At 38.2% G+C, this 24,291-nt stretch overlaps 1 protein-coding gene across 1 annotated transcript; it reads left to right on the forward strand.

Annotated features, from left to right (window-relative positions):
* Positions 1-1,687: 1,687 nt before the first annotated feature.
* On the forward strand, positions 1,688-22,969 carry SLC30A7 (solute carrier family 30 (zinc transporter), member 7; the record flags this gene model as incomplete). Its single annotated transcript, XM_008943026.1, has 10 exons — positions 1,688-1,833; positions 2,820-2,969; positions 4,418-4,505; positions 6,111-6,237; positions 7,158-7,307; positions 8,624-8,674; positions 10,763-10,898; positions 19,388-19,478; positions 20,426-20,575; positions 22,715-22,969. Coding segments are annotated over 10 exons (1,137 nt in total), but the record flags the coding sequence as incomplete, so codon positions are not given.
* Between the last annotated feature and the right edge of the window lie 1,322 nt (positions 22,970-24,291).

Raw genomic sequence — 24,291 nt, forward strand, 5'->3', positions numbered from 1 at the left:
ATACATTCACAGTGGTGGAAAAACCAGGACAGACTTCACTCGGTCGCTGCTGAAAAATCTGTCATAAAGTATAAGCAGAAATGTGAAATGACTTCAGTGCTGATGTGTGGCATACAGGTAGAGAACAGGCAATGGCAGCAGTATCTCCATCATTCTTGATAGAGTTGGTTTATGATGATATTTCAGTCTCTAAATCAATACTTTTGTTTGAAGGGGTCAGTCATGGAAATATCATTTAAGCCTGAGAGTGTGTCCTTGCACATGGAATTTAAAGTAGTTTTTATCAAAAGCTCTAGTATGGACACAGATTGCTGGGCCCCTTAATCAAGTCTTTAGTGAAAGCAGCAGTGCAGATTTGGAAATAGTTGCATCCTACTATTTATCTTTTTTCTCTGAATCTTTCCTGGGTCAGGGTGATCCTCAGTAGAGATACAGGCTGGTGGATGAAGAGGTTGAGAGCAGTCCTGTGGAGAAGGATTTGGGGGTACTGGTGGATGAAAAGCTGGATATGAGCTGGCAGTGTGCACTTACAGCCCAGTTGGCCATCTGTATCCTGGGCTTTGTCAAAAGAAGGGTGGCCAGCATATTGAGGGAGGTGATTCCTGCTCCTCTCAAGAGACCCCACCTGGAGTACTGTGTCCAGTTCTGGAGCTGCCAGCACAAGAAGGACATGGACTTCCTCAGTTGTGTCCAGAGGAGGGCCATGAAGATGACGAAACAGCTGGAGCACCTCCTTTATGAGGACAGGCTGAGAGAGTTTGTGTTGTTTAGCCTGGAGAAGGCTCCAGGAAGGCCTTATAGTGGCTTTGCAGTACTTGCAGGAGGCCTACAGGAAAGATGGGGAATGGACTCTTTATCTGGGGGTGTACTGATAGGACAATGGATAATGGTTTCAAATCAAAAGTAGGTGGATTTAGATGAGATATAAGGAAAAAATTCTGTAGTGTGAGGATGGTGAGACACTTGACACAGTCTGTACAAAGAGATGGTAGAAGCCCTATCTGTGGAAACGTTTGAGGTCAGGTTGGATGGGGCTTTGAGCACACTGATCTAGTTAAATATGTTCCTGCTCACTGTGGGGGGTTCAACTAACATAACCTTTAAAGGTCCCTTCCAACCCAAATCATTCTGTGATTCTATTGAGTTGATTTCCTGAATTTGAAAAACACAACTCCTTCACTCTCCATGTGAGAGATGCATAAACATCATGTTTGTGAAGGGATTTTCTGTATCACCTCAGAGCACTTTCTCATTCTACTGTGGCCTATCTTGGGTATGGCCAGTGCCTGATGCTGCAAGTGTCACAGACATCATCTTGAATTCTGTTCTCCCTGGTGTCCTTGGTGGTGGCAGTGAATGTAAGATAGCAAGGCTCATGGGCTACAATGGTTTTTCGTATGATTCTTCCCTTGGCTTCCACAGACTAAGGAATTTATTTTTAATTGTGGTTCTGAAAACTGCACTTTTGTCCATTTCAATTTAAGCAGATTGCTGTGACTTCTTTGACTAGGATATTCTTATTTCAGATCTATGATTTCAGCCCTCAAGATTTTTGCTGTCAAGTTCTAAAAGTCTCCAATATTTTTTTTAAAGTTCTTATTTTGTAATGCTCCTTAGCTTTTGTTTGCAGAGGAAGGTGTTTCCTGAACTCAGCTTTTTTTTTGTCATTTATATGCTCCTCTTACAGATACTGTGGTATGTTGATGTTCTTGAAAGACAAAGAGCAGAACTGGATGTGGTTATTTTGCAAGCTGAGTGCTTGTTTAAAGTCAAAACCTGCAACTCGGGCTGTTCTGTTTTAAAATACTATTATGTGCCTACTTGTGTAATTTGGTATTGAACTTGTGTTATTAAATCAGCTACGAAAGCATCCCCATTTAGACACAATACGTTTGAGTGCAGGGTTCCTACTAGATGGTACTCTGGAGAGTGTGCTAGTTTTAGTTTGAATGGAAGTTCTGGCATACATCCCACGTTGCTAGTTGTTGACTGGATCGCTTGTTTACTTCAGTAATCACTTTGCACCCTGTGTTTTAAGGTCTTGTTAATTTACAGGTCATTTTGAAAAAGCCTCAGGTGAAATCAGACATTGTCACAGGCGTATGTTGTCAAAATTTTATGAAACTTTATTTTAGTGGATTCGTTGTTGACTGTTTTTTACTGCGGACATTAAAGAATTCTTGATCAGTTTTCCATGTGTGTGAAAACTCTTCCAAAGAATCAAGTTTGAAAATATGCTTGTGAATATTGCTCTTGTAAACACTCAGTGCCTTCGCTGTGGTCATATTTGTAGTTTTAAGCAGAAGAATTTTATTCCTCTAGTTAACCTACGTATACACTGCATATAGTAGATACTCAAAAACAGTATCTTTAAACCTAATTTTCTAACTAGATGTGAAATACTACTACAAACTTACGTGGGGCCAGTATTTAAATGCAACTTGTGTGTATACACTTCTCTAACCAAATTTATGGTCAAACTATAAAGTTAAATATCAGAACAAATACCTGCCAGTAGATTTCTGTTGGCGAGAGATGCGTCTGTTGGTGTATCTGCTCCAGGTGTATTGGATTATATTAGTGGAAACCGCTCCCCACTACCACCAAAATCATATGCTAGGAGGACTTATTTTTCCAAATGCTCTTCCAAAGTACATCTGCTAAACTGACAAGAGCTACTTTGTCATCTTATTTGTATTGGTGATATAGTGTGGATTTCTCTTCTGTGCTAGCAAAACTGTGTCTGAAGCTTAAGCACACAGTGTATTTTACTGATGTAGGAAAGATTAAATGCTAGTTTTTTCATACTCAACATGTAGCATATGGAACATAACTTTTTTTTTTCCTTTTTCTAGTTTAGGTCTAATATCAGATTCTTTTCATATGTTTTTTGACTGTACTGCTCTATTGGCTGGATTAGCAGCTTCTGTAATTTCAAAGTGGAGGTCAAACGACGCTTTCTCATATGGGTAAGAAACTTCAGGGCGTTACCTTAATCTGTTTTAGTAAGTAAGTGGCTGGTAATTTTTCACTGTATGAATAAAACCTTTTTTTGCAGAACATGGAAAAGCTATGTTGAAAGTGTGGGTTTTTAAGGTGAGTTATGTAAACCTTTAATACCTCCCCTAGAAATAATATAAATTTTTTTGCTTTTGGGGAGTAGTTTTGTCACTTCTCAGATCTCTGTGGTAATACCAGTGGAAATGAGTTACACAGCAGGAAGTTGTCCTGCACTGTCATGTGTTTGTGTCACCAGTGGAGTAAGAGCAGCTGCACGATGTTTGTCCTGACAGTGCAGTGAGGTGTATTACAGGGAATCCCAGACTGCAGGTATCTCATACTACCTTTGGAACAGTTACAGCTGAGAGGAGCTAAGTCTTGGTGGCGCTGCGCCCGAGTTTACAAGCCATGTAAGATTCAACAGCCGTGGCTACCATTAACACAGGTCCTCAAGGCTGAGGTGTGGTGTCCTGTGCCACCCTTCGTGGATACAGCTGCTGCAGCTGCTTCTCTTTGGAGGGCACTTGGACCCGTCACACCTTGCGGTGTGCCCTGTAACACAGTCCTGGCGATACAATGCTCTAAACTGGTGATACTGGAAATTAGCAGCAGATGACCTGTAGCATGGGTTACTGCATTCCCCACAGCGTTACTGACATGAATGCCAGCGTTTAGCTTCAGCTGTCTTGCCTAAGCATAGATCATGTAGTTTGAAACTTAAAGCACTGTTTAATTAAGGTGGAAACTCTGGTGTGCCTAGAAATCAATTTAGAAATAATTGATTGTAATGTGAACTAACTGCAATGAAAGCAGGTTCTGTATTAATTACTGCTCTGCATTTAAACAGCTGGTGTTCCATTTATTGAATAACAGACACAATTTATTAAGTCTGGTGCTTGCTACATGGGAATGACATGTTATTCTAACCTAGTTGCTTTTGGGGGGGAAGAATTTAGTACCTGAAATAATTAATTTCTACTGTAAACTTTTACTAAAAATTCCTGCATTAGAGGGAGGGGCAAGTTAATGTGTGGCTGTTTGATATTAAAGAGAACTTTACATAAGCGGACTTTGATTACGTGTTGCATGCTAATCTTACTTTGTGGCTTCCAAATACAAGTTTATACCATAATTTCCAGTAGAGATGATCTTAAATGGGGTGGGTTTGACATATTTAAAGTTTTTTTTTATCTAGATCATGTAATTTCTGTCAAAATATAACATGGTGCATTTCATATACTTATCTGTAGATTATCTACTGCATCCTCCCTTTACCAGGTCCTTGTTTAACGCAACTTTTTGAGAACTAAAGTTTGTACACTAATCTCTTAAGTTCCACTTCTAATTTTTAGCATTTAAGTAGAGGTGGTAATATCTGCTGTTGCCTTTTTTTTTTTTTTTTTTTTTTCTCTCGCAGATATGTTCGAGCAGAAGTACTTGCTGGTTTTGTAAATGGTTTATTCCTCATCTTCACAGCATTCTTCATTTTTTCTGAAGGTGTCGAGGTATGGTATCTAGTCAATTGCGGTACTAGTTGTCACATTTCTATTTGTAGAGCATATTTCATGGGGATAAAATTATTGAAATCATGTTCGTAATTTGTTGAAAAATCTGTGATTTGAACCAGAGAATAGGGCATTTGAAGGTGCTCTTCTGTGGCACAGAAACCCAGCTTTTTCAGTATACTTGTACTAGCTTCTTAAAATAGTGCATTTTGATTGTATATAAAGACTTTGTGAGATGTACCCTTTCCTTTTTATAGCCAGTGAATTATGTCATACAAAGATCTTTACTTCTCATTCTTAAGGGCAGATGAAGCTAAGGAAGAAAGGCAAAACCTAATCATTCGTAGGAGAGAAGTTGTAAGAAGGAAATACATTGTTTGAAGAAGTTTGGCTAAGTCATTAAAGAAAAAGTACTATCTTCCAAATCTTTAAATCTGATATAAATGGCAAGCAGCAGTAGCTCTAGCATTTATAAGGAGATTTCTCTTTTTTTTTTTTTTTTTTTTTCTTTTTACAAGATGATACTTTCAAGATCAAAATTTAGATATGAAGGGTGTCTGCACTGAAGTGAGGTAGGATTAGGAGTAAAATTGATAACTTATTATGATCAGCTTGCATTGATGCTTTTTGCTTTTTAATGGGAGATGGCCTATAAATTTCTTTTTAGGCTTCTAGTTCAGAATGCATTCTACTGGGTGTTTTTTAAATTAGCAGGGAACTGGAAGGAGCTTTCAGGAACATGTTCTACATCAATAAGCCTGTAAATACTTCGAAATCAGTACAAACTGGGCTGAAATTCCCTGAGAGCATGGGAAAACTTCACTCCAAATCTAGGAACAGCAATAAAACTTAATAGAAAAAAATAAAGAACTACTACTGGAAGGGTCAGGGGTAACACTGAAACCTCTTTCTTTCCCCGCTGTTCTTAGCTCCCATGCTAAGTACTCCTTTTGCTTGTCATAGTGACCCCTTTTCTCTCTGTCACTTCCAAATTTTACATCTGCTCAGAGTTCCTTTGTTTGACTGTTGCTTGTACCTTTCGTCCCTGTGGACAGATAGTGAATGTTTCTCCCCTGTCAATAGTAATTTACACTCTTCAATACTTAACTTCAATGAATCTAGATTTTAGAAGTTCTGAAAAGTGACAACAATTTGTTCTCAGTCTTCATTTCATTCCCCTCATCCCCTCACCCTTCCTAAGGAGAAAGAAGGAATTGGCATTCTAGATTATTGAAAGCTGTTTGGATAACTTGAGCAATCCACGTATTACAACAAACAACGTTTTCATATGGTGTTGAGTCACATCCCACAACATAGTGGAATCTTATGATAAAAGTTAGCTAGGCTATCAGAATATTCTACTTTACTTTCACAGCTTTAATAATAAAACTTCAATTTCAGACAGTCAGAGTTAGTCTGTGTACTGTACAGAAACCTGAAAGTCGTGAGTAATTTCTGATGATGCCTTTATATATGCCTGTTTCTGCAGTGCCTTTTAATAGTGTAAAGAGATTGTAAAACTCTAAATTTGCTACTTGTTTTGTTGTGGGTTTTTTTTGATGTTTGGTTTTTGTTGGGTGGTTTGTTTTTGTTTTTTGTTTTTAGAGAGCACTTGAGCCTCCTGACGTGCATCATGAGAGACTTCTTCCTGTTTCTATACTAGGATTCATTGTAAATCTTATTGGAATATTTGTTTTTCAACATGGAGGTCATGGGCATTCACATGGCTCTGGTAAGATGTCTGTCATTTTCAGTCCTGTGTTCCAGGACCTTATAATCCTCCAATGAGAACCCTAGAATTAATTTTAATGTCTTTTTGATGGTAATCCTAGCCAAATGTGTATGTGACTTGTTGCAGTATTGACTTATGCATTTTATCACCCACCCCAAGTATGTTCCTGCTGCACTTCTAGTGTTCCTATCAATTAACTGAAAGACCTAGGACTCCAGAATCTGCTTTCTGGAACATGCACTCTTCTGCACCTTATCGAAAGAGATTTTCAGAGTGTCTTTTGGACAGAATTAAGCTGGAGCTAAGTCAGATCTTGGCTAGAAAATGTACAAAACAATATTTGGACCAAATTCCAAGTATGGGATGATTCAGCTTCAGGCGCTTCTCCATCCACTTAGTGTCTTTTGGATTTAAACGCAGAATTGATTTGCCTAAATATGTATCATAAATATTGTTGGTTTATTTTCCTCAAAGCTTATTTGTATCTCTTTCAGCTTAATATATAAACTGGTATAGACTGGGGGAAGAAAGTAGTCTTTAGCCTTTAAGCAGCAATTTAAGGTTAGATTTTTAATGTGTGAATGTTAGCAAATTTCTAGTTTCTTAAAACAGCTATTTTTAATGTGCTTGTATCTAATTATGTGTATATTTTTCAAGTTGCACTGAAAGTGTAGTACAACTTGTCTCACAAGTGGGAATGTATAAAAATATTTGACTTCTCAAATCAGTCGTAGATGTCATACCACTGCACAACATAGTTTTAGATGACAAACAACTTGTGTTAATTTTCTTAACTTACTTAAGGCCATACCTTAAGATCACCTAAAACCTGAATAGGTTTCAAGGAGCTTAGAAACAAATGTAAATATACTTTTATTCAACACTGAAATTTATACTCTGACAATGATGATTGTTTATAGGACATGAACACAGCCATTCGCTGTTTAATGGTGGTCTCAGCCACGGACACAGCCACGGAGGCCATGGTCACAGCCATGAACACAAGCATGGCCATGGGCACACTCATGATCATGGCCATGGCCACTCTCATGGTCAGAGTTATTGTAATGGTGAGTACTTAGTTAATGTCATAGACTGTCTTGACTCAATTTAAATTTGCTATTCATGATTTGCTGGAAAAAACAAAAAGGGTGCTGGCAGCTTGTTGCAAGTCTGCATGGAAGTTTCAGTAAATGTGTGGTGTGCTATGCCAGCATTGTGTCTTGAAGGTCGTTTTGGTAGATGCTGTTCTATTTGGGTTAAGTTCAGAGTTTCTTTTTGAAGGTTTTGCTTTACCGACTTTTTTTTTTTTTTGATGTTCACCATAATGTTATGTATTGGCAGAAGAGAAAACATTTTTATGTTTTAGCAATATCATAAAATCACTTATCAAGTGCACTGTTTCAATTTTTCATCAAAATCAATTTACAAAGTTAAGCTGCGTTGCTAGTGTTCTCCATTTGAATAATTTTACAAATCAAGATATCAGGAAAGAAGGAACAGGCAGTTTTTCTTTGGATACTTAGGGATCGATATGTCATATTTCATTTGTGATCTCAAATAGAGTTTCCCTATCTTGTGTAGTTATGAGCTGTTTAAAAGCTGGTTATGAAAAAGTTACTTGGTACCTCAGTGATACTAAAGTCTCTTCTCTAAAGGCAAACCAGTCTGAAGGGACAACCATAAGATGAATAGCCTTCCCTATGGGAGGAGAGACAGTGTGGTTACTATATATTTGAAACAACGCAAATGAAAGCCTTATGGTAATGCAGGGACAATGACTGTAACTATCTGTTTTGTGCAATTTGATATTTGAATCAACTTTAGCATAAATTGTTATATATCTTTACTAGAAGGAATTTGCTATCCTTTAACCAGTTTTTCTTAAAATATCTTTCTGACGTGTTCCACAGAGGCATTAATCTGCTTGGATGGGAGGATTTTTTTGACTTAGTTTTACCTTCTCCAAGTCTTACCCCTGATGTTTTACATTAGGTATAAATGCTTCCTTAAGTGAAATATTTCTGGTTAGCAAATGTATTTGACCTTACTCTTCTTGTTCATGTGTATGGCTTGTATTCTCAAGGGAGACGTATTTTGTTAAATACTAGAAAGGTCTTATTTCTCTGTTTTTGTTAAGAAAAAGGTTGATATTTTTATGTATACATATATAAAATATAAAATGTAAAGTGGTATTTTCTTTTTAAAAACATGTTTTAAGACTTTTAACTTAATTGCTGTGTTAAAAAAAGCTGTAACTACAGTAAAAGCTAGTCATTGTGAGCAGCTTTTCTGCTCAAGATATTTTGAAAAGGAAGGCCATAACAGAATGTACCACTAGAGAGAGCCTTTGTGTAGGTTAATACGCCAATAATTGTCTTTGCAGATGACCATTCTCTTGAAGGGATGGCTGGATCCAGCAAACAGATTTTGCAAGGTATGATGAGAGTAAATTTAGTGGTTTATTAGTTTTGTCATGGTCTGTGAATGTTTCACACCTCTTTTAGAGAGTGGCTCTGGGTAAGTGCTAAATTTTTTTTTTTTAGACCTTTTTAATGAAGTTTCCTTCCACCTGTAAACAAAGCAGTTCCCTGCCTTGTGCATGGCTAGGCACTGAAGACATCCACTGCAGTCTAAACGTAATGCAGTGTAAACAGTTCAAAAGGGAGAGCCCAAAATCTGGGAGTTGGCTTCTGTTATGGAGAAATCAAATAGTAGAAACTTAAGGAGCCTAATTGCAACATATGCTCTGGAAACTGAAAAATGGGATTACTAAAGTAGAATGTTCTTGAAACATGTAGGTTGATATAGTTGTTAAAAGGTACCTAGGCTTAAAAGTTGCATTTCATCAAGCTGTTACAGTTGGTTTGGACAAAATGGCTATTCACTCTAAATTGCTTGAAGGAGTATTAAAATCCATGATCTCTTGAGCATTAGTGTAAATAAATTACTGATAATTTAGATGTCAGTTTTGAACTTTGTTTTTTAAATCTTCAAAAGCTAGAGGGAGAAAATTATGTAATGAGAGAGCAATTATTTTGCATATCCAAATATACATACTGTTTTTTCTTACTGAGTGATTTTTCTGGTTTGTTTGTAGTCCTTGAAAAGGAACATTTTCAGCCTCCTCCAGAATTTATGGTATACCATATTTATGTATAGGTATATGCAGTACTTCAGCAGAAGATATTTGAAAGTAATATTTTTAATGAAAGGCATATTTTATTTGATGCATATTAAAAAGTCTCAGTTTTATATAATTTTATTTTTCAATACTGTTGTGAGTTGGCTCTGGCCAGCAACTAAACACCCAGAAGCTGCTTGCTCAGTGCTGCAGTGGGACAGGAAGAGAATTAGGAAAGGAAAAGCAAGAACTCCTCTTGGATTGGGATAAAGACAGGTTAGTAAGTGAAAGGAGGAAGGAAAGGAGAGGAAAAAAAAAAAAGGGAAAAGAAAACTGACCAATGATGCAACGACAATCACTCACCATCTCCCACCAGCAGATCAACGCCCAGGAAATGGCTGAGCAACAACTACTTTAGGAAGAGAACACCCCAGTTTTGTGTCTGAGTGTGCTGTTCTATGGTATGGAATATCCCTCTGTCCCTTGGGGTCAGCTGTCCTGGCTGCGGGCCCTCCCAGCAAGCTGCCCCGCCCAGCCCGCTGGCTGCGGGACGGTGACAAAGAGGCGGCGGCTGCGTGGCAGAAGCTGTGAGGCTGGGGTGCCCCCGGCAGGGCTCTGCTCTCGAGGCGAAGGGAGCACCACGGGGGCTGGCATGGAGGGCACCGAGCTCCGTCCCAGCCAGGCCCAGCACAAATGCAGACTTGGAAAAACCGCTGAAGAGCTGAGTTAGAGCTGTGCGTTATTTTAGTGGGAAGGCATTATCATCTCTGGAGAGCTGTATTCAGAAAGCTGTTTCTGAGTGACTGTTCCTGTCATTGCCAGCAGAGAGCTCCAGAGGCTAAATTTTAGCGCGCTGCAAAATGCTACTTTGTCTTTTAAGTGTGAAGATGTTCATGCCTGCAGTATTGTTCAATTCTCAAAATCATTTGTCTCAGATTTCTTTGCCAAATAACTGCTACAAGATATTGTCAAGGAAACATCACCATCTTTCAAAGCCTTACAGAGCTGTTTCTGTTAACAGTCTTTCCATCTTAATACAGTACTTACTGCCTGTAGGTATCGGGGAACACGAGTTTATTTACTGTAATATCAGCGGGTATTAAATGAAAAAAAAAAAAAGGTGCATCACTGATTTAAGTTGATAGCAATGCCAGGAAATACCCCTTACTACTGTGCATAAAATAATGTAAGTTCTTCAAATGACATGTGTTCTACAAATATGTTGAAATCTTGTGGTCCTTTTCTGTGTCTGACAAAAAATTTGCCATAAATTTAACAGCATAGGTCATGTTACCTACCTCTTGCAACTCTTCTCCATAAACTCTTCTCTCTGTCAAGAGCGTTGACTGTCAAAAGTGTTAAGAGTGCCAGGTTGTAGTGACACCAATTAATCTCTTACAGGTGTATTTCTACACATTGTTGCGGACACGCTCGGAAGTATTGGTGTAATTGTGTCTGCTATATTGATGCAGAACTATGGTCTGATGATAGCAGATCCTATTTGTTCAATGCTGATAGCACTACTTATAGGTGTAAGGTAAGTATTGCTATCATTGATATTTAGTACTATTTTTGACGCTACAAATGACAGGTCGGAAGAAGAGTTTTTGTGTGTTATGATAATGGCTTAGAATGTTTGCTTTTCTTCCAAGAGTGATGTGTTACCCCTGCTCTGTACAGCTCTTCTGGTATGCTCTTACATGAGCCATCTTTCTTTTCCACAGCTGCAGCTTTTCCTATTGAATCTTAAATTTTACCCCTGTTTGCATAATACTACAAAAATGTCTTTCAGGTTCCAACTGTAGAAAGCTTCCTCTCTGTATTTAGTACATGCTTATATAAACCAATGTACTCCAGTAAATGGAGCAGAATGGCTTCAGGGCCACAGAGTTGAGCCTGCTGGCACAGGATGTGTCCTTGTCCTTAACAAATCAAGGCTGGTAATTTTTATGGTTTTTTCCCTCATGAGAACTCTCTTCCTTTGTATTTGTATTCTGAGACATCCTTATTCCTTTTAATATCTGGTGGAAATGCTTCAAGTAGTTCTGGGCTTTCCTGCTTGTTGCTTACCAAGATAAATGTGAAGTTATTTGGATTAGACTGAACAAGCAAACATTTCATTCAGTGATGCTGTTATTGAGGCTTTTCTGGCAGCAGTTTCAATGATGGCATAGGGCAGGGTGCCACAGCTCCAGTTACAACCTGATAACTGAACACCTTTGTCTCTTCAGCAGTGGTGAATGTCATCTGATTAACTGCAGCTACTTAGGCTTATACCATATATGGCATGTTTATACCATATGCATGGCAGTTTTCACAGAGTTATTGACGTGAATCTCCCTATTTTATCAGAGTAGGGCAACATGCTCCAAGTACTAGATGCCCACAAAAATCTGCGTGCTCGAGATCACTTTTATATGTACTTAATATTTTAACTTAAACCTCCTGTAATTTCGTAAAGGACAAATTATCACAAACCTAATTCTATTACTGAAATCTCAAAAAATGGGAAAGAAAATGTGCAGGTTACCAAGGGGGAAGAAACTATTGCTGAGGTAGTAGCTGATTAAAACACAAGACTCCATACACTTTGTATTTTAAGGGTCTAGCTTTGTGTACCAGCAAAGCACATGTGGAATGCTGGTCAGAAAGTACCACCTGAATTAGATTGATTTTTTTTTTTTTTTTTTTTTCTTCCATTCCTATAGGATTGGTAGAAGACTACCTTCCATGATAGAGGTTTCAGAATAAAGCTGTTTAGAGGCCTTCTAGCACTGTTAGGAGGAACATTAGAGGTCTTTCGTCTATGCTGAAAATGCTGTAGGAGTTCACCCTTTAATGCATCTTTTGACCTCATACCAGACCTCATCTTAGAACCTTATTTTGTTGGTCCACAACGTTATAAATGATCTGTAGAAGCACTTTGCTGGGTGCAGTCAGCTGCATCAAAGCAGAAGGATGCCTGCATTTGTTGCAGGCTGACACAGTCCTGGCATAGCAGTGAAGCACACTAATTGCAGGGTGATTGTTTTGTTTTGGTTTGGTTTTTTTTAAGCAGTCCAAAGGGCTTAACTACTGATGGCTTTGCTTGAAATGCACTTAAACAAGATGACTGGCAGTTTCAGACCGCTATTCTTTGAGACCTTGAGTCCCCCTTTGTGTTCTTTGATTTTAATAATCTGTATTTACATTTCATTTACACCTTGGTTATTCTGCCTGATTCTTCACTATGCTGTGTGTGAAGTGTGCTTCTAGACTTAATGCAAAAGGTTTTCCAGATTTTTCCCATGAGGTGATTTTATGTAACAGTAATTTGGGGGCCCAACAGATGATCACTAGCATATGTGATACTTTTGTCCTTAATCTTTTCAAGTTACCTGTATCTAACCTAGAAAAAAAATTTTTTTAAGTTGTCTGTTTGCTTATGGGGTATGTGTGGGTTTGGGATGGGCAGGAGGTGGATTCGTGGCCACTTCTGTGGGCCTACCTGCAAACATGATAAATAACTTTCTGGGAGGATTTGTGTGTAAAATAAATAATCTGCTGTTTCAGAGGAATATTTGTCAAGTTGATTTATGCAGAGTAGCCCACTCATGTCCCTTTTACTGGCTAAACCAACTTTGATAAGATGGAGTGGGATAAGAGTACATGGGGACACGTGTGTTTAAAAATCGGGATGTGTTCCTTGTGACTGTACTAAAGCAAGCATAGCTTTGAGTCAGAGCTGCAAAAGCTAGTCTGATAAAGTTGTCCAAAAGTTTTAATGTTGTCTCAAGCAGTATTTCACAACACAAGTGTGTGTAGGGTATGGGTGGGAGGTCCTTTTTTTTTTCTTTCTTTCTTTTTTTTTTTTTTTTAATAATTTGTATTCTTTCTGGGATGCATATGCATCCAAAGAGAGAATAAAGGCAGGACGTAAATCCTTATTTCCTTCCAAGGAACTGTGTTCAATAATCTAGTAGAATATCAAAGCCGTTGCGTGCAAATGCAGAGGGGAATCGTTGTTCATAATGCAAGATTGCTGCTGTCTAGATGAAATAACCATTCATTTTTTTGTTGAGCGTTTGCTTCAGTGCTGGGCAGCTCTCTGATTTGAGTCTTTCCTGCTCTTATTAGTGAGTCTTCTCTGTTCAGTTTTCCGAATTGATGGCAACACTTGCTGAAAGAAATCACAAAAATATCTCCATAGGATGACTAAAGGACTTATCATTGTAATATAAATCTTACAGCCTCTAATTTGTAACCTATTTTGTCTTGTGCATTTGCACGAAGGGTTGAGCAACCTCTTTCCAGGGAAGTCAAGCAGTGCTTTTAATTCATATGATTGAGCCGTCTTGTGGAGAACATCTCTAGTGCAAACTCAACTACTGACACTGCTGCACTATGCTGCTTCTTCCCTAAGTTGCCTCTGAGGTGACATTCTTTGCCTAACTCCCATGAGTTAGTGCAGAACATTCTGGCTGCACAGTGAAAATCTGGTGTGCGATTCTTCTGAGGTTGTTTTCGCTGACAAAGGCATACTTTTCTGAGCATATTTGGAAGCAGAAGTTGGGTAGCTCTGACTCATGTATACAGCTATAAGATCAACCACTTCCCTCTAGTTGACTATGACTCTCTATATCCTAGTAAAAGCCTGTCACCAGTAGGATTATAGGGAAATAGGTTCGTACCTATTACATCTCATGCTTTAAAACTTTTTTTTTCTTTTGGAGGAAGAAAAATAGCCCACGTATTGTTGTTCTGATATAGAGAGGCAAAGGCAGGAGGTCAGATACTTCCAACTTGATAAATTTCATTATGCTTTTATTTGCTGTAGGCAGTTTTGTTTTCTCCAGTTAGGTATTTATCTGTTGAGTCTTGACAAGCAGAGGCTTGGTAGTTTGTCATTTGGCAGTTGGAGGGCTATATCTTGTAGTCTTTTTCAAATCTCTGCATCATAAATCTATGGCCAGTTCTGAAGGGTGAAGCTGGTGTGGGTGGGGCGTTGTAGCTCTTGAGCATTCCTGGGTGCTTGCACTAGTATCTGATGAGTCTTTCCTTGATTACTTTCTGTAGTATCTCATGAAAATGTCCATTTAATGATAAAGCATAAATAGGACATGCATAAAACAGATAAGTCTGGTTTAGTAACATTTTGTTTAAAGTCTTTGTTTTTTGAAAAAGCTTGGCTATTTCGTAGTAGTTCAGTTTGACATCCTTCCAGTGTTTTTCCCAGGTGCTTTCCTCATAATTTAATATGCCCTAATCCATAAACAATTTCTCAAATCTCTAAGCTGGTTTTAATATTTAAAACTGAAAGCTCATTGCTTTTTAGCCGTGGGATTCTAAGCTTTATTCTGAAATGTTGAAGCAGTTTTAGTATTTTGATCAGCTATGTGAAATTAGTCATCAAACAAAAGCCACAACTCCAGTATAAAGTAAGAAGTTTGTCTGAAACCACTATTAGAGCCACATGTTTCTAGAAAGGCAGCGTAAACTAAACATGATACTAGATTGGATAGGGCATGCAAACTACATATTAAGTGGTCAAAGAAATGAGGCAATTTACTTCAGTTATTTAACGAAGTTGTTTCCATGAGTTACATCATTTTTATGTAAGGTCTAGAGCTGCTTGAACGTAATCTAGTATGAAAGAGCTTTGGGGGAGGACATGCCTCTAAGAATTGGGTTATATGCCTGCATTGTTTGGGGCATAACAGTATTAAAAAAAATTACTTTTTTAAAAGAAGTGCTGAATTCACCAAGATTCAGAAGGAATGTTTTATGGCAAAACTCCCCCAAAACCGGCATGCTTGTCATTGGTGTTGTTTTGAGCTGTCGTTGAGAAATGACTGCCTTTATTTAGAGTAATGGTACCTGCCAGCCTTGCTTGAGAATCCAAAGGACTACATTGTTATGAGAACAGACAATTTAAAATTGGAAAAATAGATTTTAAACCTGTGATTCTTGTCTAGAGCAAAGCCTACAGTCTGATTAAAATTGCCTAATAGAAAAATTGATTAAAGTTCTCAAATAGACTGAAAATCTTGACACTGCAGATGTAGATGATGGCTGGGGGGAAAAAAAAAAAGATATTTTGAAATCTGGCTGGCTGTATCTGGTGTTGAGTCTTAGCAGTGTTTGTTTACCTTCCACAAAATCTATCACGAGTGTCCTCTATTTTCTATAGTGCTGAGAGCACTAAATGAGTTTCCTGCAGAGCTCTGACTGTGTCAAGGGTTCTTTACCCTGAGTTGTTTTCAGCCTTGCTGTCCACGATCATGACAATGCCAGGGTCCTGCCTACAGAAACAGTGGTGTGAGCAGGATGGGACTGGAATGGATCTGAGCATTATCTGAATGTAAAGCAAGTTAAGAGTTTGGTGTTTTCACTCTTCATTGTTAATCAAGCCATGTAGTGGCGGGCTGGATTTATCAGTCATGTCAATAGCTTTTACTGTTTGAATCCCTTTCACTTCCTCTGTAACAGTGTCAGTGAAAGTGTGATGCACAAACTCATTTTGCAGGCATTAGCCACTTTTGCTGTTAACAGCTTTTGTAGAGGATGTGTTTGTGTCCCAAGTCTTGCTGTGGGTAATTGCCTCTTTCAAATGCCATTGACTTGTAGAAGAATGTGATATTTTAGATTCAAGGCTTGGTAATCAGCGACCATTGGAAATTTTTGTCTGATTTAGCAGTGAAGCTTATAGATTGCTTATACATGAAAATATTCTCCACTTGGTGAGAATTCAGTGTTTGTTATTTTCTTTAATAATATCTTTGTAAATTAAAAAAAAAAAGGGGGAAGTACCAGTGCATTAGTTGCTGCAGAGACAACTCTGTGTATTTTGCACTAATGACTAATCCAAAAAAAATGGGAAAGCTTGGTCAAATTCTCTAACCACATTTTCAGACTGCTTGATATTGTCATCTTTCCTAGTGTTTTCTTCAGTCACATGAAGTGGAACGAAGACTTCCGGTGCCTCCTGGTGATTAAGTAATACTGGGTTTTAGTTAGTGTTTGAGAGAAGAGCATACTGTGTGGAGTTTGGGATTTTATTGAAGGTTTTTGTACTTCAGTAGTACACATGAAACAGTGGAAAGCCTGAAACATCAGAAAACTGGATTGTGAAGCTTGTCATGTTTGGCGTACAGTAAAAGAGTGCCTTGTAAGATGTTGTCCCTGTGAATGCAGAGATGTGTGTGGGCCTATTCTCTAAGAGTATCTGTGAGGGCATGTCCCATCACTGCAGCTTTCTTTGGGCGTTTTCAGCTTTGCAGAAGATAAATTCGTAGTTGAACACTGAAGTTAGAGGAGAGAGGTGTGACTTGGGCTATGCTTCGACTTTCACCTACAGTCTCAAGCCACATCCTGATTTAACTCTGTTCTTTGGACTTCTAGGATTGCTGTTCCAGTTGAACACTGTGACTTTAGGGGTTTTGTGAAGTCTGGATAAAAGCATAACTTGTGCTGCATTATTGCTAAAAACTTGCTCAGGTTTATCTCCTACAGTTTTAGTGTGGAGCTATTACAAAAACACAGAAGTGAAATCTTGCTAACAGGTGGAGTATCTTTTAAGCTGTACCATTTATACTAGGAGTGGAGTGTCTTTCCCCATTCTCCTTTGTGTGCATTAGTTGATTTTGAGCTAATGATTCCAATATGTGCTGCATAAAGTTGCCTCTCATTGCCTGGCAAGACAAGGCAGTCTTCGGTGCATGCATAGAGTCTGCTGATTGAATAGACTTAACCTTGGAAGAGCATTTTCTTAGGCAACAAGATATTCAGAATGAAGATGGTCTTAATTTTAAATGCATCTTCAGCTGAAAAGCTCTCTAATGGGGCTTTAACTTCCTCTTTGCACTGTGCATCCTGTTCCAGAATGAATCAACAAGTTTCACTGACCAAATTCTTTTTTGGAATGGGCTAACATGCCCAGCATGCTAGTCTTTTAATTTCCCTAGGCTCTCCTACTTGTCAATTCAATTCCATTCCATTGGATAATGTACATCAGTTTTATCAAGTAATGTAAGTAAGTTCTGCAAATCTGTCTTTTTGTTGTTGTTGTTTAATTACTTTCATTAATTTTTTTTTCCAGTAAAGGGCAAACTCCTACCTTCTCCATTCCTGTAGTCCTTTCTCTGGGGAAAAAAATGTGCAGCCTGCATGTGTGTGTTTTTTGAAGCCTTTGGATGCATCTGTTAGAAGGGCCTTATTAAATTTATGGAGATGGAGTCAGTGTTCAAAAATCTTGCATTCAGTTTGCGTCCTGAACTTGTGCGTATTTGTCTTTCAAGGTTTTTATTAAGAAGCAAACCTGCATTTTAAATAGTGAGTTAAACTGAAATCAATTTAGCAATGGAGTATTTTGGCAGCTCCAGCTCCCTTTTGATGTAATGCTTGTGACATGGACATTATTTAGTGAGATGGGTCCATTGATGAGAGAACCTTTTTCCCTAAACTTCTGTAATTGACTGTCTGTAGAATGTGACACTGCAATTAAGCTTCCTTTAGACAGATTGACAGTTATTGCATTGCTAAATATTTAATTATCTTGGTGACAGGGCCAGTTTAAGTGACTCCTGCCTGCCCCTAATTGCTTCTTCCTATTTCTGGGCCGATTTTTTTGGTAGCAATACAACCATGTGGGGCCACGTAATGGAGTGCATTGGGCAGTGAATTTGGCTGGGATAACCACTGTGCCTGCAAGAAGACTTAATTTTAGGGTGACTGTTTTTCTAGGGGTTCATTAGACAAAAGTCATGCACTCTCTGATCCCCTCCCACCCCTGGCTCGGACCCCGAGCGGTGAGCTGAGCAGTGGGTGGATCAGCCAGCACTGCTCCCGTGTACAAGGGAGCCGTCTCTTTAACAACGGGAGGGGCCGGTGCTGGTCGGGCCGGGCTGCTCACATCTGCACATCCAGGGCTGGGCTCTGCCGCGTGCTCTGCAGCACTCCATCAGGCCTCAAACAGAGCGTCTGCGGTTTCCTTCAGCAGACGGCCCAATTAATCTTTTACAAATGCTTTCTGGATGCTTTGTACCCCATCACTTTCTGTCTTCCAGCTGTGAAGCCAGTGCTGAATGCTGAAATTCAGCTTACAGTTTCTGAAACATATAGTCTTTTTTGGCCTGGAGTGTTAAGTGACTTACATGTTCTTGAACCAGATTGCTATTTAACTTCTAGTATTGGGCTATAGGTATTTGTCCTCCTCTTGAAAATTTTAGGGTCCTTTACTGCGCCAGATGTGATGCACTACTCCTAAACAAAAAAATTCACCATACTGAATACTCTTATCATAAGAGTATAAGTTTTTAGTGGTAGCTTCAGGGTATGGGCTCACCGATCTCCTGGTTTTATTAAAAAAGGAAAGTAATAATAATAAAAAAGGGTATTAAGTGTCTTCTTGGTTTGCTGATGAAACAAGACCATTTGGCTGGGAGGATACCTCTAATTGCTTCCAAATGTTTAATCCTTGAGCTTGGATGGGACCCTACATTTAGTTCACTTCACGAATATGCTAAATTGTCTGTTTTTTACAAAATAACTTTGTTATAGCTGGACTGGTCCATAGTAATTTTGTGTTATGATCTCTCCATTATTATCTTAGTTCATAAGAAAAATATGCCTTAAGCCAAACACAAAAGCAAATATAATTTCAGTTGCATATTTTTATTGTTGGTTGTGAGGGATTGCCATTGAAGTAAGTTTTTATTTTTGAGCTGTATTTCTCAGCTACTTTGTCTAACTTTCGAGACGCTTAGATATTTAATCTCAAATCCTAGGATTAAACTATGAATTTTCATACTTGTCCACCAGTTGTTGCTGTGGAAAATCTGGATGACATGTAATCTTGCCTTTAGTAAGACACAGCAGGAATTTGGTGAATTCTTATATTTTCTGTACCAGGTTTTCATGGCAACTTTCTCACCTCCTGGTGAAACAGCTCAAGAAAAATTCTTCAAGAGCATCAAGGAGTGTTATGTTCCTCTTTGTTCTGCACCTTTTGAAAATGCAGTAGGAGCTAACTTCCTTTTTTCTTTGCAGTATTGTTCCACTTTTAAAAGAATCCATTGGAATTTTGATGCAGCGAACTCCTCCTTCCCTGGAAAACCTCCTGCCTCAGTGCTACCAGAGGGTGAGCTCTTAGGCCGTTTTTGCTTCGGGTCAAGCTGCTGACTGAATGAGGCTCAGCTGTGTGTGGGGGGATGTTTTGTGATGTTTTTCCAGTAATACCTGTGAAAGGTTCCTTAGATTGTACAAATGGAGGTACCAATTTGATTCTTATCTTTCTGAAGTCCTAAATTGTATGTATCTTCTACTCAACTCGTGTTTTAAAATGTGATGTGTTGGTTTAGAAAAACAGATCCTGAAGCTTTTTCTTTCAAAATACTTTGTGCTGATATAAAGTGCATGTTGTTTTTCTGTTTTGTTCAGTTTTCGTATCCCTCAAAACATAGGTCTTAGTAAAGTGAGGTGGAGTAAAACTGGAGTTGTATTTATAAGAATATGTGGATTACTCTGGATTTGACCTCTCCTGGTACTCCTCTTTAATTTACTACTGTGTCACTGAAGCACCTTAGCGAAGTTAATACAAAGCCCTTGTAGAGGTGCCATCTTTCCTCAAAGTTACAGGATTGTAACAATCACATGGAGGGTTTGCTAAATTTTGACAGAAGAAAAAGAAGAAATTTGAAAGGACAAACCTAAACACTCACAAAGCAATTTACAGAAATGTTCTTTTTGTTGTTGTTAACAGAATCTCTCATGAGAAAATACCTGCATTTGCAAAAATTGCTCTTTTAATTGAATGCCCTCCCAAATTTAATAACTGACTTCTCTCTCTTGGACACTGCTGTTTTCAGAAATGGTTTTGGTAAAATATATTTAGAACGTAAATGCAACAAGATACAAAAACATGACACATAGATACAATCTGTATGTTTTCACCTTCCTCACACTTACTGTGGTAGAGTAATAAGGAATTTAAGTGAAATATCTAAGGTGAACTTGAAGTAAAAGAATGCATCAGCTTTTATAACATTTTCTGAAATACATTTTTTTCAAATTTCCCTGTATTTTTAGGTGCAGCAGTTGCAAGGAGTTTACAGTTTACATGATCCACATTTCTGGACCCTCTGTACTGATGTTTACATAGGGACTTTGAAATTATTAGTGGCTCCTGATGCTGATGGAAGGTGGATTCTAAGCCAGACTCACAATATTTTTACTCAGGTATGTCTCATTAGAGAAAATCACATCTCTTAAGTGTAAACTGTCTGCCATGTCATGTGACATTGTAATTCTTCTGAAGAAAAACATTCTGGTTTTGGAATTAGTGTCTTTTGAAAGGCTTCTCTGCTCCAGTTGTATAGAAAATTTTAAAAATACTCAGCAGTATTGATGGAATCGCTGTACCTCTCTGCATCAGTTTTTGATGCCACTTAATGGAAATAACACCTGTAGTTGTCTGGGGTATATCAAGTTGAAACCCTCTACTGACCTATGAGGGAGCATGAGAATAGATGGGCTTCCCTCAGGGTAGGGCTTCTGACCACAGATGGGACCTACTGGTGTTTTTTTGCTGTGCTGATGCTTATTTGTCATTTAATCTGTCTGTCTAAGCATGTAGTTGTCATTCATTTCTATCCCACAGTCTTTGCAAGTTTTGTTGTCTTTTGGTCAGGTCCATGCTGTGGTGATCACTAGTTAAAATGTAACGGTCAGTTGACATGTATATGAGCAGCATGTTCCTGTTTTATTCCTTACAGGTTATACATTTTTATATAGCTTGTGATCTATTTTATAGCATTTGGAGCTGATAAGGAATGCTGGAATTCTTGTGAACAACAGAAACTTTATTAGAATTTTATAGTTCTTGCCTTAAGATTAAAATCTTGCAGATTTCAGGAAGATTTTTCTGTTCTTGCCATACACTTTTAACCATGAAACAGAAAATTCAGTTTGGCTGCCTTGTTCCACTATAGCTACTGGATGTGAATGGTTTACAAGTAGAACCTAGAGTCTATTAGATAAAATAGAAAATTCTTCTCCAGCAAGAGAACTTTGTGAAGAATAAAGCTGGAATTTACTCTCTTACATCATCCACAGCCAAACATCCTGGTTTTATTCTTGATATTGGAGGACTGCATTTGAAAAAACTACTAGATTTTTCCATAATGCCTTTTCTCTGCTTTTGAGTACTGGAGAGTTCTGTAGCTGAAAAGGAGACAAATATTCCCATTTCTAATCAGCATTTAGGTAACAAAATATTGTCAGCTAAAGGGTAATATTTCGGAGATTTGTAAATTACTGACTTCTGTAAGTCAGTTGGACAGTGAAGAAAAGTGGCTGCTTCTGATCAAGTATGTTTGATACTGTAAATAAAAAAGTCAACATTAGTGCTTGCACAAATGTTCTTTCCAAAGTTTTTTTTATGGTGGGGAAAGTCTTTGCGTGGTCATGTGCACGTTCTTCCCCTTGTTCTAAAGGTTGTGTTGGTCTACTGCACTGGCAGCTTCTGTACATGTTGGCTTAGGGAATCATTTATGCATCTGATAAGCACCCCTTTTGCTAATTTTCATAACATTTATTAAAAATTCCAAACTGGGTTATGTTTTTAGGGGCTGTTTTATGCATCTGTTCCTGGACTCAGGATAAATGCCACTGAAGCCAACCATACAATATGCTGTCGGAGTGCATGAATTCTTTTGAACTCCTTAAAGTTTAAGGAATTTTTAAGTAGTCAGTCATGTGGAACCCAATAAAAATGAACAAACATACTTGGTGTTAGAGTCTTAGGGAAGGAGGATTTGTTGTTACAGATACTCTAAAATCAAACTTTTTCATAAAGTTCAATCCTTTTTGAGATGTTCCATCACATACCGCTCTAGATATTCAGTAGGTAGAGATCAGTCTGCCTGGCTTGCTCTGTAGACTACATAGTTTGGAACTAAGGGAGATTTTTGGGAAGGACTATGCAGAACATTCTGTTGTATTAAAACTAATAAGCAGGTCCATCCAAGCCCAGTTTAATAGAGTTTCTGAGGAGCAAAATGCTATTGTACAATTCACATACCTTTTGCCAAAGTTAGTGTACCATGATATGTAAATTCTCTGTAGCCATTGTAGTGTCTTGCTAAAATCTTAGTGTAGAATTGTTCAAATGACAAATCCCATGTTATATTCTTGTGCTTAGCTTCATTTTAAACTGACAGCTCTTCAAGCTGCTTACTCTCTAAAAAGTTCAACTTGTAGAAAAGAAAGTAGGATACAGAGTTGTTTTGCGAGGTAAGACAACTGATGCAGACTGGTTTGCAGCACAGTTAAATTGCTTTGGCTTTACTTTTTTAATGTTCCTTTCCTTTTCCATAGGCAGGAGTAAGACAGCTTTACGTACAGATTGATGTCGCAGCCATGTAGTGAAATTCTGAAATAGTGCTGTTGGACCAAAGTTTTCTGTACTGTAATGGCATAACAACATACTTCCCAAGACAGAGCCTGCCTCCACCACTCTTCTGGAATTGACTGAATAGATTTCTGCCCTTGGGCTATGGATGAAGTTCACTTCTAAGGAGTAAATATTGAATGATTGTTATGGACTTTGGGTCTTGTCTTTTTGTGGCCTCTAAACTTGTAAGTTTTTGAGGGTTTTTTACTTACTAAGATTGTGGTACTGGAAACCCTGTCATGTCTTCAGTAAAGCTGCTGAAACCACTGCTCATTCCCATAAAACCAGTGTTACCAACAATTGGAAACTTGTTTTGTAGATAATGTCACAATGGCTGACATGCTTCAGTATAATTGTATGTTTGTACAATTGTTTGTACTTTGCAAACTTAATGAACCAAACCATATTGGGTTTTCAAAGTGCCTTTTTTATCAGGAGAGGTATTTGCCAGCATAAATATGGAGCATCAAAGGGTTTTATTACTTTTACAAATATCTTGTACACAGTCTGATTATTTACTAGTGGTGTGTATGTGAGGGGTTTGTGTACTTGCATAACTATAGATGTTAGACTTTCCTTATACTTGCCATCTTACCAAACAGACTGAAGAATTCTAAATGTAAACAGCAAAGCTGTTGTGAAGAGACTTGCTTCCAAAAAACAAGCTGGATATCTTGTTATACCTATTTTGTGGAAATTATTTTAGTCAAAACATGAGATTGAAATCAAATTCTTAGTCTCTTCATTCTGTTGAGAGTAATGAGACCTTACATGATGCATGCTATTCATGTTCATAGTCACTGAAACAACAGGCAGCTGAGGGAAGATGCTGATGATGGAAGCAAAACCTCAAGTTTTTCATCTTCCAAACTAAGTGGTGGGAAAGTTAAATCCCTCAGTTGTTTGTGAAAGCTTAAATCTCCTTGATTTTAATAGGTTGTAATAACGTTTTATTGAAATGCTTAGTAAGATAACTTCCGCCTTTCCAAATACTGGAAACAGTTGTTCCTAGTGGTTAGTATCTGAAAAGGAAATAAGGACCATGGTTCGTGCTGTTTGTTTTTTCCAGGTTGAGACACCTGATATTTTTTAATGTCTTACTGTAGCCTTGTGCATTTTCATGGTGGTGCAGGGAGGAGGGGGGGAAACCTCTCAGTGCAGTGAGTTGTTTTTTCCAGAAACATCAGCCTGTCATATTTTTCTAGTATTTATAATCATTTTACACTTTTGGATCCGGGCATTGTTTTCAAAGACAATCTGCTATACTTGGTATTACAGATGGTAGTTCCACTATGCTGTAGTAAACTTTAGTAATGGAAGATTTTATAAGAGGTCATTTTACAAACAGAAGATTGTGAAGAAAAAAACCACAACGGGCATTTTTCTGGTAAATCATAGGCACTACTGACTGGTATGGATTTTCAGTGTTCTGGTTTGTGATAATACTGAAACAAAGGCCCCCTGAAGCTGACAGTGTCCGTGTAGTAAGTGCTAGGCACTA

The sequence above is a fragment of the Merops nubicus genome, unplaced genomic scaffold (assembly GCF_000691845.1).
Source record: "Merops nubicus isolate BGI_N331 unplaced genomic scaffold, ASM69184v1 scaffold33370, whole genome shotgun sequence".
NCBI lineage: Eukaryota > Metazoa > Chordata > Aves > Coraciiformes > Meropidae > Merops > Merops nubicus.